Source organism: Armigeres subalbatus, chromosome 2 (genome assembly GCF_024139115.2).
Source record: "Armigeres subalbatus isolate Guangzhou_Male chromosome 2, GZ_Asu_2, whole genome shotgun sequence".
Taxonomy (NCBI): Eukaryota; Metazoa; Arthropoda; class Insecta; order Diptera; family Culicidae; genus Armigeres; species Armigeres subalbatus.
The window spans coordinates 222,417,458-222,428,652 of NC_085140.1; the positions used below are offsets into that span (position 1 = coordinate 222,417,458).

General features: G+C 37.7%; 1 protein-coding gene across 1 annotated transcript; it reads left to right on the forward strand.

The window, feature by feature from the left end:
- The first annotated feature begins 759 nt into the window (after positions 1–759).
- LOC134211725 (uncharacterized) lies at positions 760–9,505 on the forward strand. The gene is made up of 3 exons (XM_062688889.1): positions 760–973; positions 1,096–2,138; positions 8,287–9,505. The coding sequence occupies exons 1-3, from the start codon at positions 874–876 to the stop codon at positions 9,442–9,444; spliced, it is 2,301 nt and encodes a 766-aa protein (XP_062544873.1). The 5' UTR covers positions 760–873; the 3' UTR covers positions 9,445–9,505.
- Positions 9,506–11,195: the final 1,690 nt, after the last annotated feature.

The following is an 11,195-nucleotide window of genomic DNA, read 5'->3' on the forward strand; positions in this document are numbered from 1 at the left end:
GAGCAAGGTTTCTTTTGACGAATATTCAATCATTTTTGATAGAAGTTTTGTTGGTCTTGCTGGGTAGCACCAGCCATTCTTATGAGTGGGGGATATCATAATTTCCGAACTGTCACTTTTAAGTTTAATTTGATTTAAATTCATGAATCGGACCAAAGCCTTATGCTACGTTTTGACAGGGCAAGTGAATTGAACAACTCAGTTGAATTCAATTGACTTGCCAAAAGTTGAACATGAAAAACTGTCAAACGCAACGCAAGCGTATTCTATGTGCGGGGCTCTTAAGTATTCTTACATTAGATAATAATGTTGCATATTATATGCACACTGTTGATACAATATGTGCAACAATTCAGAAACAATATATCCTATTGTGTACCGTACAATACATGACAATTGCATTGTTTACACTTTTTTCTTGAATTAAATATTTCTCGCTTAACTTTTCAAAAGGACCTAAGTAACATTTTTTTCATGAATTAATTTGAGTACTGCAATCAAAAGCTTTCATGTTGTTCTGTTGATTCCGCTATTCAAATTAATTCCTGAAAAAAATGTTACTTAGGTCCTTTTGAAAAGTTAAGCGAGATTTCTTCATTTGTTGTATGCGCAAAATAAGTTACGCCCAAATCGCAAATCGATCCCGATATATGGTTCCGTCCGCCGTGTAGCAAACGAGATGCGAACAGCCATTTTAGTTTTCTGCAGTGCATCATCGGCTCGGCATCATCCATCATCATCAGATGTTCAAAACGTCAAAACAAACGTGCTTTCTGTTTCTGTTTTGACTTCAGTGGAACTGGATGTACATCGCCATTAGGTCGCCCTGAAATTGTCTTTTAAAAACGCTTTTTTTTATGCTAGTTCATTAAAATGGGGCGTAAGGTGAACTTTTCAGAGGTGCCGAAAAAAGGTCCAGGTCGAAAATCCAAAAAGCAAAAGGATCCTACTTTTAACAAAAAAATTTTCAAAGGTAAGTGTTGTCCGGCTGGTTGGCCCTAACCTCGAATTGTTGGAATAATTCAAAAACATATTTCAACTAAGTCGTATTTACGATGTTTTTGTAGATTTAACGACTATTTATTTTTCTTGCAGATGAAGAAAATACCGAGGATGCAAAAAAATTGTCTCATCGTCAAAAAATTCGTGCTAAGAAACGCCAACAACAAAAAATTAAGAAACATGAGCTCAATGCCAAAAACAAGGAGCGTAAAGTAAAAGCTTCAGTTTCGGCTAAAGTTCAAAAGTATACAAGTGACGATGAGTCGGAAGAGGAAAATAACATGCAAAACCAGTTGCCCATCCAGATGGATGTGCTGAAAAGTAAGGCAAAATATGCTAAGATTGCAAACAAAGGAGTTGTCAAATCTTTGGCCAAAAAGCCTATAGATGAAGAAACTGAATCTGATAACGAAGAGTCCTCAAACGATGAGGAGTCTAATGCAAAATCAAAAATTAAAAAAAGTCGAGATATATTGGCAAGTGATGACGATTCCGATATGTCCGATAACGAATCCAGCACAAAAATTGGTAAACTGCAAGATTTTATTGACTCCGATGAAGAGGAAAAGGGGAGTGATGACGATACTGTAGAGAGTGATGAAGACTCTGAAGAAGATGCTGACCAAGAGGCCGGTTTCATGTTGCCAATTGAGAAAGCTGGGAAAAAGTTGAAGAAGAAACTTGCGGAAGAAAAACGTTTGGCTGATGCAGAATTGCAAGATCTAGCAGCAAATAAAGAGAAGTTTCAGTTCCCAGAGCAAGACGATCAAGGTGGACCTTCCAATCTTCAGGATATACATATACGGATAAAAGATGTTGTAGGAGTATTGGCTGATTTTTCCGTCAATCGTGATGCCAATAGGTCTAGGACAGAATACATGGAACTTTTGTGTAAGGACTTATGTGTCTACTATTCATACAATGAGTTCTTCATGCAAATGCTGATGAAGCTCTTTTCTCCGAATGAACTGTTGGAGTTTTTAGAAGCTTCTGAAGTGCAACGGCCGCTGACGATTCGAACTAACAGTCTGAAAACACGTCGGCGTGATTTGGCGCAAGCTCTCATCAATAGAGGGGTTAATCTGGATCCGATTGGAAAATGGTCGAAGGAAGGATTAGTCGTGTACACATCGCAGGTAATAATTATAAGTAAAAACAAATAATATTTCATAAGAGATCAATCATTGTTTTCATCATTTGGAATCCACAACTGTTACATTTGATGTTGCCCTTGCATGAGAGAGGTAAGAGTAATGAATTACCCACTTTGAGCGTGCTTACTGCGGCACACTTGGAGTTAACTTTCAGTATGGCAAAAGGCACCTAAGGCTCGATGCCCACGTAGCGTTTTTTCAACGCCACGTGCACGCAGCGGTCAAATAACGCAGGTGTGCATTGGCACGGCGACGCTGCGTTACCGCTTTTTCCCGATGCACACCGCGTCTTTTTAACGCCACGTACACTCAGCATTGAAAAGACGCTACGTGGGCATCGGGCCTAAGGTTGAATTCCTCTAAATGAATCGCCTTCTTTGAGCGTGCTTACAGCGGCACACTAGGAGTTAACTTTTGGAAATCAGTATGGCGAAAGGCATCTAATGTTTAATACCTCGAAAATAATCACCTTAATCGAAAAAAAATTTGGTAGTCGTAGTAGCGGACAACTTCCTACATAACCAAATAGATTTTCGTTAGATGTCTTTCGCCATACAAATTTCTGGCGGTTAACTCATGCTAGCTATTTGCGCATATAGGATAGCGCCTGGATGCTGACAGCGGTGGGTTGAATACCAGCCACTGCCAATAATAAATCACATACAGTGGCTGGTTTCCTACCCGCCGCTGCCAGTATCCAGGCGCTATCGTATATGTAAAAATAGCCAGCATGAGTTAACAGGGTGTCGACTCAAATTTGAAAATGAAATTCCCTGACTTTCCAGACCATTTCTCGAAAAATTCCAGGTATAAAAAATGTGTTTTTTTTTAAATCAGAAGCACATAAAAATCTCTGCATGTTTGAATTCTGTCCATATGAGTTCTTGAGTTTCTGGATGCCTCATCACTTCTAGAGGCAGAACATTAAGGATATTTAGAGATTCGTAGGTAATTCTGGTCGTTCATAAAGAATCAAGTAAATACGCAAAACTCCTGAAAGGTTTTTATAATTCACATCTTTCCAAACATTGATTATAAACATTCTGGTGCCTTCATCCACCATTGGGAACTCTCATGGACCCTCTGGAGTCGCAATAGACCTCCAAGACTACTGACACGACTTTTATTGACACGACTTTTGAACTCTTCCAAACCATCGTGAGAGCTTCTAGAAATCCTTCTAAACCGTTAAAAAAATCTTACGGGTTGGATATTTTCGTGGACATCGAGAAACCTCCATTGGCTCAAAAGAATACTTACGGAGTAAGAATTTTTATTCACTCTCTGTGGAGTTAATGGACTTCTAGAAATAGTCACGGACGTTGCAATCTTCCAGATAATCAGGAATTCAATCCCTCCAAGCTCACATAAATCCATGCAGCACTTACAGTAAGCCCAGAAAAACATTCTAATCATGCAATACTTGAAATATTTTGATCTGAATACTCTCAATTCGTTTAATATTTGCCGATTGTGGCCTTTGGGCAATGGCCCCATGGAAAATATAAAATAGTCATTTTGTGAAGAAGTGGCATAGCTAGGCTCATATGCTAAGGGGAGCTACACCTACTCCGTATATTTGATCGATTTTTAGTTTTTTGCCAAAAGTTAATCGATGGTCTTAGAATTCCAACATTGTTTTATTTATAAAAAGTTCAACTACTATCAAGTCAATGTCAGACAAGTATAACACCAACACACAATGAAACTTTATTAGGAACATTTATTGGAGTTTTTTAAAGAACTCGAGGTAAAATGTTTGAAGATTCATTGGCATATTTTTTGTATGAATCCTTCCACCAAGTCATTTCAATTTAAATTTGAGTAAACACCATACAATCTACCAAGTTTTATGAGCAAAGCTATGGAAAAAAATACTAAACATCCATCAAGGAGCTCCAGGATTAAACTGTCGAGTTAGTAAACTGTTTTCTGAAAGGAATAATTATCTTCACAAAAAATACTAAAGCATTTTCACTAAAGTATTTAATCTCCGGAAAAAAATCTCAAAGATCAACCAGAATATTTCCTGATAAAATTTTAAAATAAACATCAAAAGCAACGAATGTAAAATTGAACCATTATTATTGACAACATTTTCCTCCACTTGCGTCCGAGTATGGTTATGGAGTTTCGAGAAAACATTTTATTAAGACCACCGCCACCTACGTGCATGAGGTAGACCATATGATGCTTTCTTTCTACATGACTAATAATTTGACCACCTAAGGACATGAGGATCGGCCGATGATTTTATAAGCCTATCATCAAATGGAAGTTCACGAAATGTTTTTAAAACCTACAGAATCTTGTTTGGAGATGATGCCGATGCTGTGTAGTGTTGTCGAAGGTCCACAGAGATACAGTCAAACCTCCATGAGTCGATGTTCTATGACTCGATATTGACTCATGGAAGCAAATAATGCCATATTAAAAAATATTGTCTGGGTTACTGTGATTGTCCTTTCAAACTGCTTTCCAAGGATTTTATATTCCACATTTCGATATTTCCATGGGTTGTCTCTTCAATATCGACTCATGGAGGTTTTACTGTAGTGTGTTTTAGATTCGGATAGATAGATTCGGTGTTTTCTTTAAACAAGCTTCTAAAAATATAGTTGTTGGTTTTAGGTTGAACATTTTTGATGATTATTTGTGGATCAGTTCTGAATCTGAACTATTTTCATCAAAAGGTATTATTAGAGTTGGCTACTAATAAGCAATTTAAATTTATCGAGATAGATCGCATTTTTTTAATTTTCAATAGTCGAGTCAGGTACGAGTCAGTGGAAACAATTTACTTAGTCGACTCGACTTAGTCGAGTCAAGTACGAGATACTAAAGACGACCTTACTGTTGCGGTCGAAATACGTATCTGTCAAAGGTACAATAAAGCAGTGGAATGTAGTGGAATTGTACAAACTCGTCTTATGACCAGTATTTGAACGAACTTTCAGAACTTCTTTTGTTTAATGGGAACATGACTTGAACGCTATTGAGGAAACTGCAAAAAATCAAAACGACCTCAACACAAAACCACTCAAACTAAATAATCTAAAATATTGAAGGAGACTTTTTATAAAAAAAATATTTGGATCAGGCCTCAACAGTGACCATTTGAAAAGCGTAGCTTTAACACCTGTATTATTGCTTAGTGAAACAATGATTACCAATGGTGTATATGGAATGGGTCCGTAGTAGACTTCAGTCTAGAGACTGCCACCGGTCACAAGAAAAAGCTTTATCCCTTGATAGTGATAGTGGTTATCGATTTTAACTGCCTTGGAGTATTGTTTATCGGCTATGCAGTCTGATGATCAGTTAAAACGCTAGACTAATTCTGATCCGAAGTTTTGGTACCATTATTGGTCTTTTTTCAATGGATTAAAATAATTCAGCGTGTCCTTAGTTTAACATTTTGCTCGAATTAAGAAAATCACTATAAATTTTCAATATTGGGTTTTGTGATGTTTTCCCTGATCTCAATCAAGATTCCCTGACTTTCCCTGACATTCCAGGTCCAAATTGAAATTCCCTGACTTTCCCTGACTTTCCAGGTTTTTTCCAGGTAGTCGACACCCTGGTTAACCACCTGAAGTTTGTATGGCGAAAGACATCTAACGCGGGTTTTCTCAACAGTAGGAACTTTGCATGAAAAACTATTTGGTATCAGTTATGTAGTAAGGTGTCCGCTACTACGCATATTAGGGGTAGTAGGGGCAATATGAACATACGGGGCAATATGAGCCACCCTCATTTTGAGCTTATTGACAAGTTTTAGCACGTTAAAGTTATATGATCTTTAAGAGGATGCTACACATATGCATCAACGTGAAAACCGCATTAAAATTCAATTCAAACATGAAAATACACTTGAAAATGTAAATTTTCGCTGCATAGGCAAAATTATTATAAGATTTGAAGTTTATAAATAAGGTTTTGACACAAAACTGATTAAAATACAGGTCAAAAATACACCACAATCAAAGGATATATTAAAACTGAATATTGTACACACATGTTTGTATTGATACAAATCTGAATTTAACATAAAACTTTTTTTTCCCAAAACCAGTCTCTATGGGGCAATATGGGCATACCTGCACAGAGCAAGATATCAGGCCTTAAAATACGAACAAGCTCTAATTTCAGTAGTCGAATACAAGAATATTATCATATATGTAAGATTCATTACGGGAAAATTACAACAGCGCATTACTGCGATTGAAACAGAAAAAATGACCATTGGTCAATTGAAATGTGGCTGTTCAAATGGTGAAGAGTGGCAAATCGGTTCAGTCCGCTGTTGTGCGGTTTTTTAATTTTATTTGGTATGGAATACTCACAAATGTTGTAGGAATATCATATTCTTCCATATTACGATACTTTTTTCGCCTAAATAAACGTTTTGGATGGTTGGCCCATACTGCCCCAAATGGTGGCTCATATTGCCCCGTATAGTCGGGAACACACATTGAAATCAATACACTTTTTAAAAAGTGCATTCCAACAATTTCCAAACGCATTTTTCGTCATTCATCGACGTTATATGAAAGGTAACATTCTCTAGTATAAGTCAACTACATTTGAACGATGTTTTTTTGAGCTTTTCAGCGCTTTTCGGAACGATTTCCTTAGGTGGCCCATATTGCCCCGATCACCCCTAAATATTTTTTCGATTAAGGTGATTATTTTCGAGATATTAAACATTAGATGCCTTTCGCCATACTGATTTCCAAAAGTTGACTCCTAGTGTGCCGCTGTAAGCACGCTCAAAGCAGGCGATTCATTCATTAAAAACTTTAAGGGGCCGTACACATATTACGTAAGCATGTTTGGGAGGAGGGGGGTCTGCTTTTTTATTACGCGCCACATAAATAAAAAATCATTTGTATGGGAAAAATCTTACATGGGGGGAGGGGGGTCGAAAACCCCAGAAAAATTGCTTACGTAATAAGTGTACGACCCCTAATCGAAAAAGTAATGAATGAATCGCCTGCTTCGAGCGTGGTTACAGCGGCACACTAGGAGTTAACTTTCTGAAATCAGTATGGCGAAAGGCATCTAAGGTTCGATTTCTCAAAATTAAGCACCTTCATTGAAAAAATATTTGGTAGGCGTAGTAGCGGACAGCATCCTTCATAACCGGTACCAAATAGTTTTTCATGAAAAGTTCATAATTTTGAGAAACCCCGCGTTAGATGTCTTTCGCCATACAAATTTCTGGCGGTTAACTCTTGCTGGCTATTTTGTGCATATACTATAGCGCCTGAATGTGGCTGCGGCGAGTAGAAAATCAGCAACTGCCAATAATTCATTATTGGCAGTGGCTGATTTTCTACCCGTCGCTGTCACATCCAGGCGCTATACTGCCGTGAATCGCATATCTGTCCAATCTTTGCTGGGTTTCCTATTCATATGGGACAAATATGCGATTCACGGCAGTATAGTATATGCGCAAAATAGCCAGCAAGAGTTAACCGCCAGAAATTTGTATGGTGAAAGTCATCTAACGCGGGTTTTCTCAAAATAAGAAACTTCATGAAAAACTATTTGGTACCGATTATGTAGGAAGGTGTCCGCTACTACGCCTACCAAATATTTTTTCGATGAAGGTGTTTAATTTTGAGAAATCGAGCCTTAGATGCCTTTCGCCATACTGATTTCAGAAAGTTAACTCCTAGTGTGCTGCTGTAAGCACGCTCAAAGCAGGCGATTCATTGAAGCACAATTCACCGAAATCTGTGAAATGATTTAAGTGTGTGTGCTATTATACATTTAGCACAAAAGGGAAAACAGGGTACATATATTTTCCTGCATATGAACTAACTCCGTCCCAAGCATAGTTGCCCCATGTCATTTTTAGTTGATGGCTGCTCCAACAAAAGAATTCATCAATGGATTTAATAACTAGAAATGATTGCTGGCAAGCCTAGCCATGATGTCTGATAAAGAAATAACTTGTCTGAGCAAATGCCACACCGCCAGCACAGTGGGAATGGCATCATAAAAAAACGACATGGGACAACTATGCTTGGCACGGCAGCAACACTTCTCCACCACACAAAGATGAACAAATAATTTAAAAAAAACGAAAAGAACAGTGATTTTATTATTTATTTGTTTCCAGGTACCGTTGGGAGCTACCCCGGAGTATCTTGCCGGACACTATATGATCCAAGGAGCGTCTAGTATGTTACCTGTTATAGCCCTGGGCCCGGAAGAAAATGAAAGAATTCTTGACCTCTGTGCAGCTCCTGGTGGCAAAAGCTCGCATATCGCAGCTTTGATGAAAAATACGGGTGTTCTGTTTGCGAATGACGTGAACAAAGATCGACTTCAAGCAGTCGTGGGCAATTTCCACAGATTGGGAATACAAAATGCCATTGTTACGAGCATCGATGGAACCAAGTATCGGGACGTTATGTCTGGGTTTGACCGTGTGTTGTTAGATGCCCCTTGTACAGGATCTGGTGTTATTTCTAAAGACCCCAGCGTAAAAACAACAAAAACCGAAGTCGACATACAGCGTTGCTATAACCTCCAGCGAAAATTATTGTTAACAGCAATCGACTGCTTGAGTGCAAACTCCGAAACTGGAGGATTTTTGGTGTATTCAACTTGTTCAATTCTCCCGCAAGAAAACGAATGGGTTGTGGATTATGCACTAAGAAAAAGAAATGTTCGATTGGTCTCAACCGGCTTGGATTTTGGAAATGAAGGATTTGTAAACTTTGCTGGTCAGAAGTATCATCCTTCAATGAAGTTGACTCGTCGATTTTACCCACACACGTACAATATGGATGGATTTTTCGTGGCAAAATTGCAAAAGTTCTCAGACACCATTCCAAACTCCAAGAAGGAAGATACGGATGAAGAGGTAATTGAGGAAGATCAAGAACAAGAACTACCGAAAAAGATTGATAAGCGTGATTGGTTTTACAAAGACATAATCGAGAAACGGAAAAAGCAGCGTGAAGATGCAAACCATGTTGTTAAAATCTTCGAAAAGCCTTCCAAAAATAAACGGAAATCTGAAAATTTGGTTACGAATGGCAAAACAATATCGTCAGTAGAAGAACATAATACAGCTCTATCAAGTGCTATTAAGCCATCAAATAAAAAGTTGAAATTATCGGATAAAAAAATGAAAAAGCGTCAGTCGATGCCAGAATTTATCATGGAATCGGAAGCAAATCACGAAGCCATTCAAAAGACACCAAAATCAAAAAAACTTCACAAAAGGTTATCGCTCCCTGGGTCACATATTCGTATTAACAAGAAGTAGTTTTCTAAAAATGTCCTATTTGTGAATTTGTTATTAAATAAAGATTATTTAATACAAATTATGCTCATCCATTTGTAATTATTAAAAGCATTATCCGTCCGTTATCCATCACTTTATTCATTCTAGGAACGTTTCGTTATTTAAAAATATCGATGGTTCAATCGATATGATAATCGAAGCAAAGTACAAAGTACAGACTACAGATATCTCTATATGTATATACAAATGAGTTGACATTTCCTTTGATGCATAACGCACAAACGGATGGACCGATTTAAAAGATTTCCTTACTAATCGATTCGTCTAGTAATCAGCTGTGTTTATATATATGACAAAATAGAACATTTCGCTGGGAAATGTAAAAATGCGTTTCCATGAGTTTTGAAGAAAACCATTAAGCTGTAACTGATCTAGATCTAGAGTGCGATGCTGCAATCAACTTAACGAATGACATGTCGAAAAAAAACCGGAGCGAGATGGGGTCAGTTCGTCTAGTATCGAATAAAAATATGCTTATACCAAATTATCACCCTTATTCGAAAGCGCGTTCGTACGTAAAACAAGAATAAGGGTGCATATGATATTTCTGAAATGATGTTTGTTTAAACTTCCGGTGGACGCATAATTGTCCCATGTTTACTGGGACTCCCTAAACGGCCGTTCTACGCATAATTGTCCCACTAATTTTAGAATTGATTAGATCTTGAAATTTAACAAATATTTTTGGGATATTATCAGCGTAGGCAATACTTTTCCAGAACATAAAATGGATCACTACTTATTTGAACGGTTTTCAGTCTCACTTATCATCAAACAACAACTTCATTTTTTCAGTGGGACAAATTCACTCGAGTTTGAGATTTTTCAATAAAGGTAACATGGGACAATTATGCGTAGAACGGCAGTATACCCATGGGACAATTCTGCGTCCACCGGCAGAAACCAGTCTGCTTTATCAATACTACCGAAAATAAATCCTGATTAATCCACTCACCTAGCGGTGAAGATGCCTTTCTCGTGCATATAATACGAGTATGGCAAAAAATATGTTGGTCAAAAATGGGGCAGAATTTCCCGTCGGATAAATCTTGTTGTCAGGAAATCGGTTAAAGATAAGTGCCTAAATAGCCAGGGATTTTTTTTTGCGAATTTCATTGGTTTTATGATACTTTATTCGTAAAAGTTAAAATAATTTTTTTTCTTAACTTATCATGCGTACAGATTCTTCGGAATACAGTGTCGACCCGATTTTGTCACTCCCCGATTTTGTCTACTACTTGTCTACCGATTTTATCGGTGGTGGCTGGCCCAATTATTACTTCCGGTCTTTTACTATACTTAGTATAGTAATAGTCAAGCATTCGTTCTACATAATACTAATATGGGGGTAAGCGTGGCAATGAATCGCCTGCTTTAAGCGTGCTTACAGCGGCACACTAGGAGTTAACTTTTGAAAATCAGTATGGCGAAAGGCATCTAATGTTTAATATATCGAAAATAAGCACCTTAATCGAAAAATATTTGGTAGGCGTAGTAGCGAACACCTTCCTACATAACTGGTACCAAATAGTTTTTCGATGAAAGTTCCTACTGTTGAGAAATCTGCGTTAGATGTCTTTCGCCATACTGATTCAGGTGGTTAACTCTTGCCGGCTATTTTACATATACGTTAGCGCCTGGGTACGGCAGCGGCGGGTAAAACCAACCACTGTATCTGATTCATTGTTATAGAATTTAAAAAGAAAACGAAT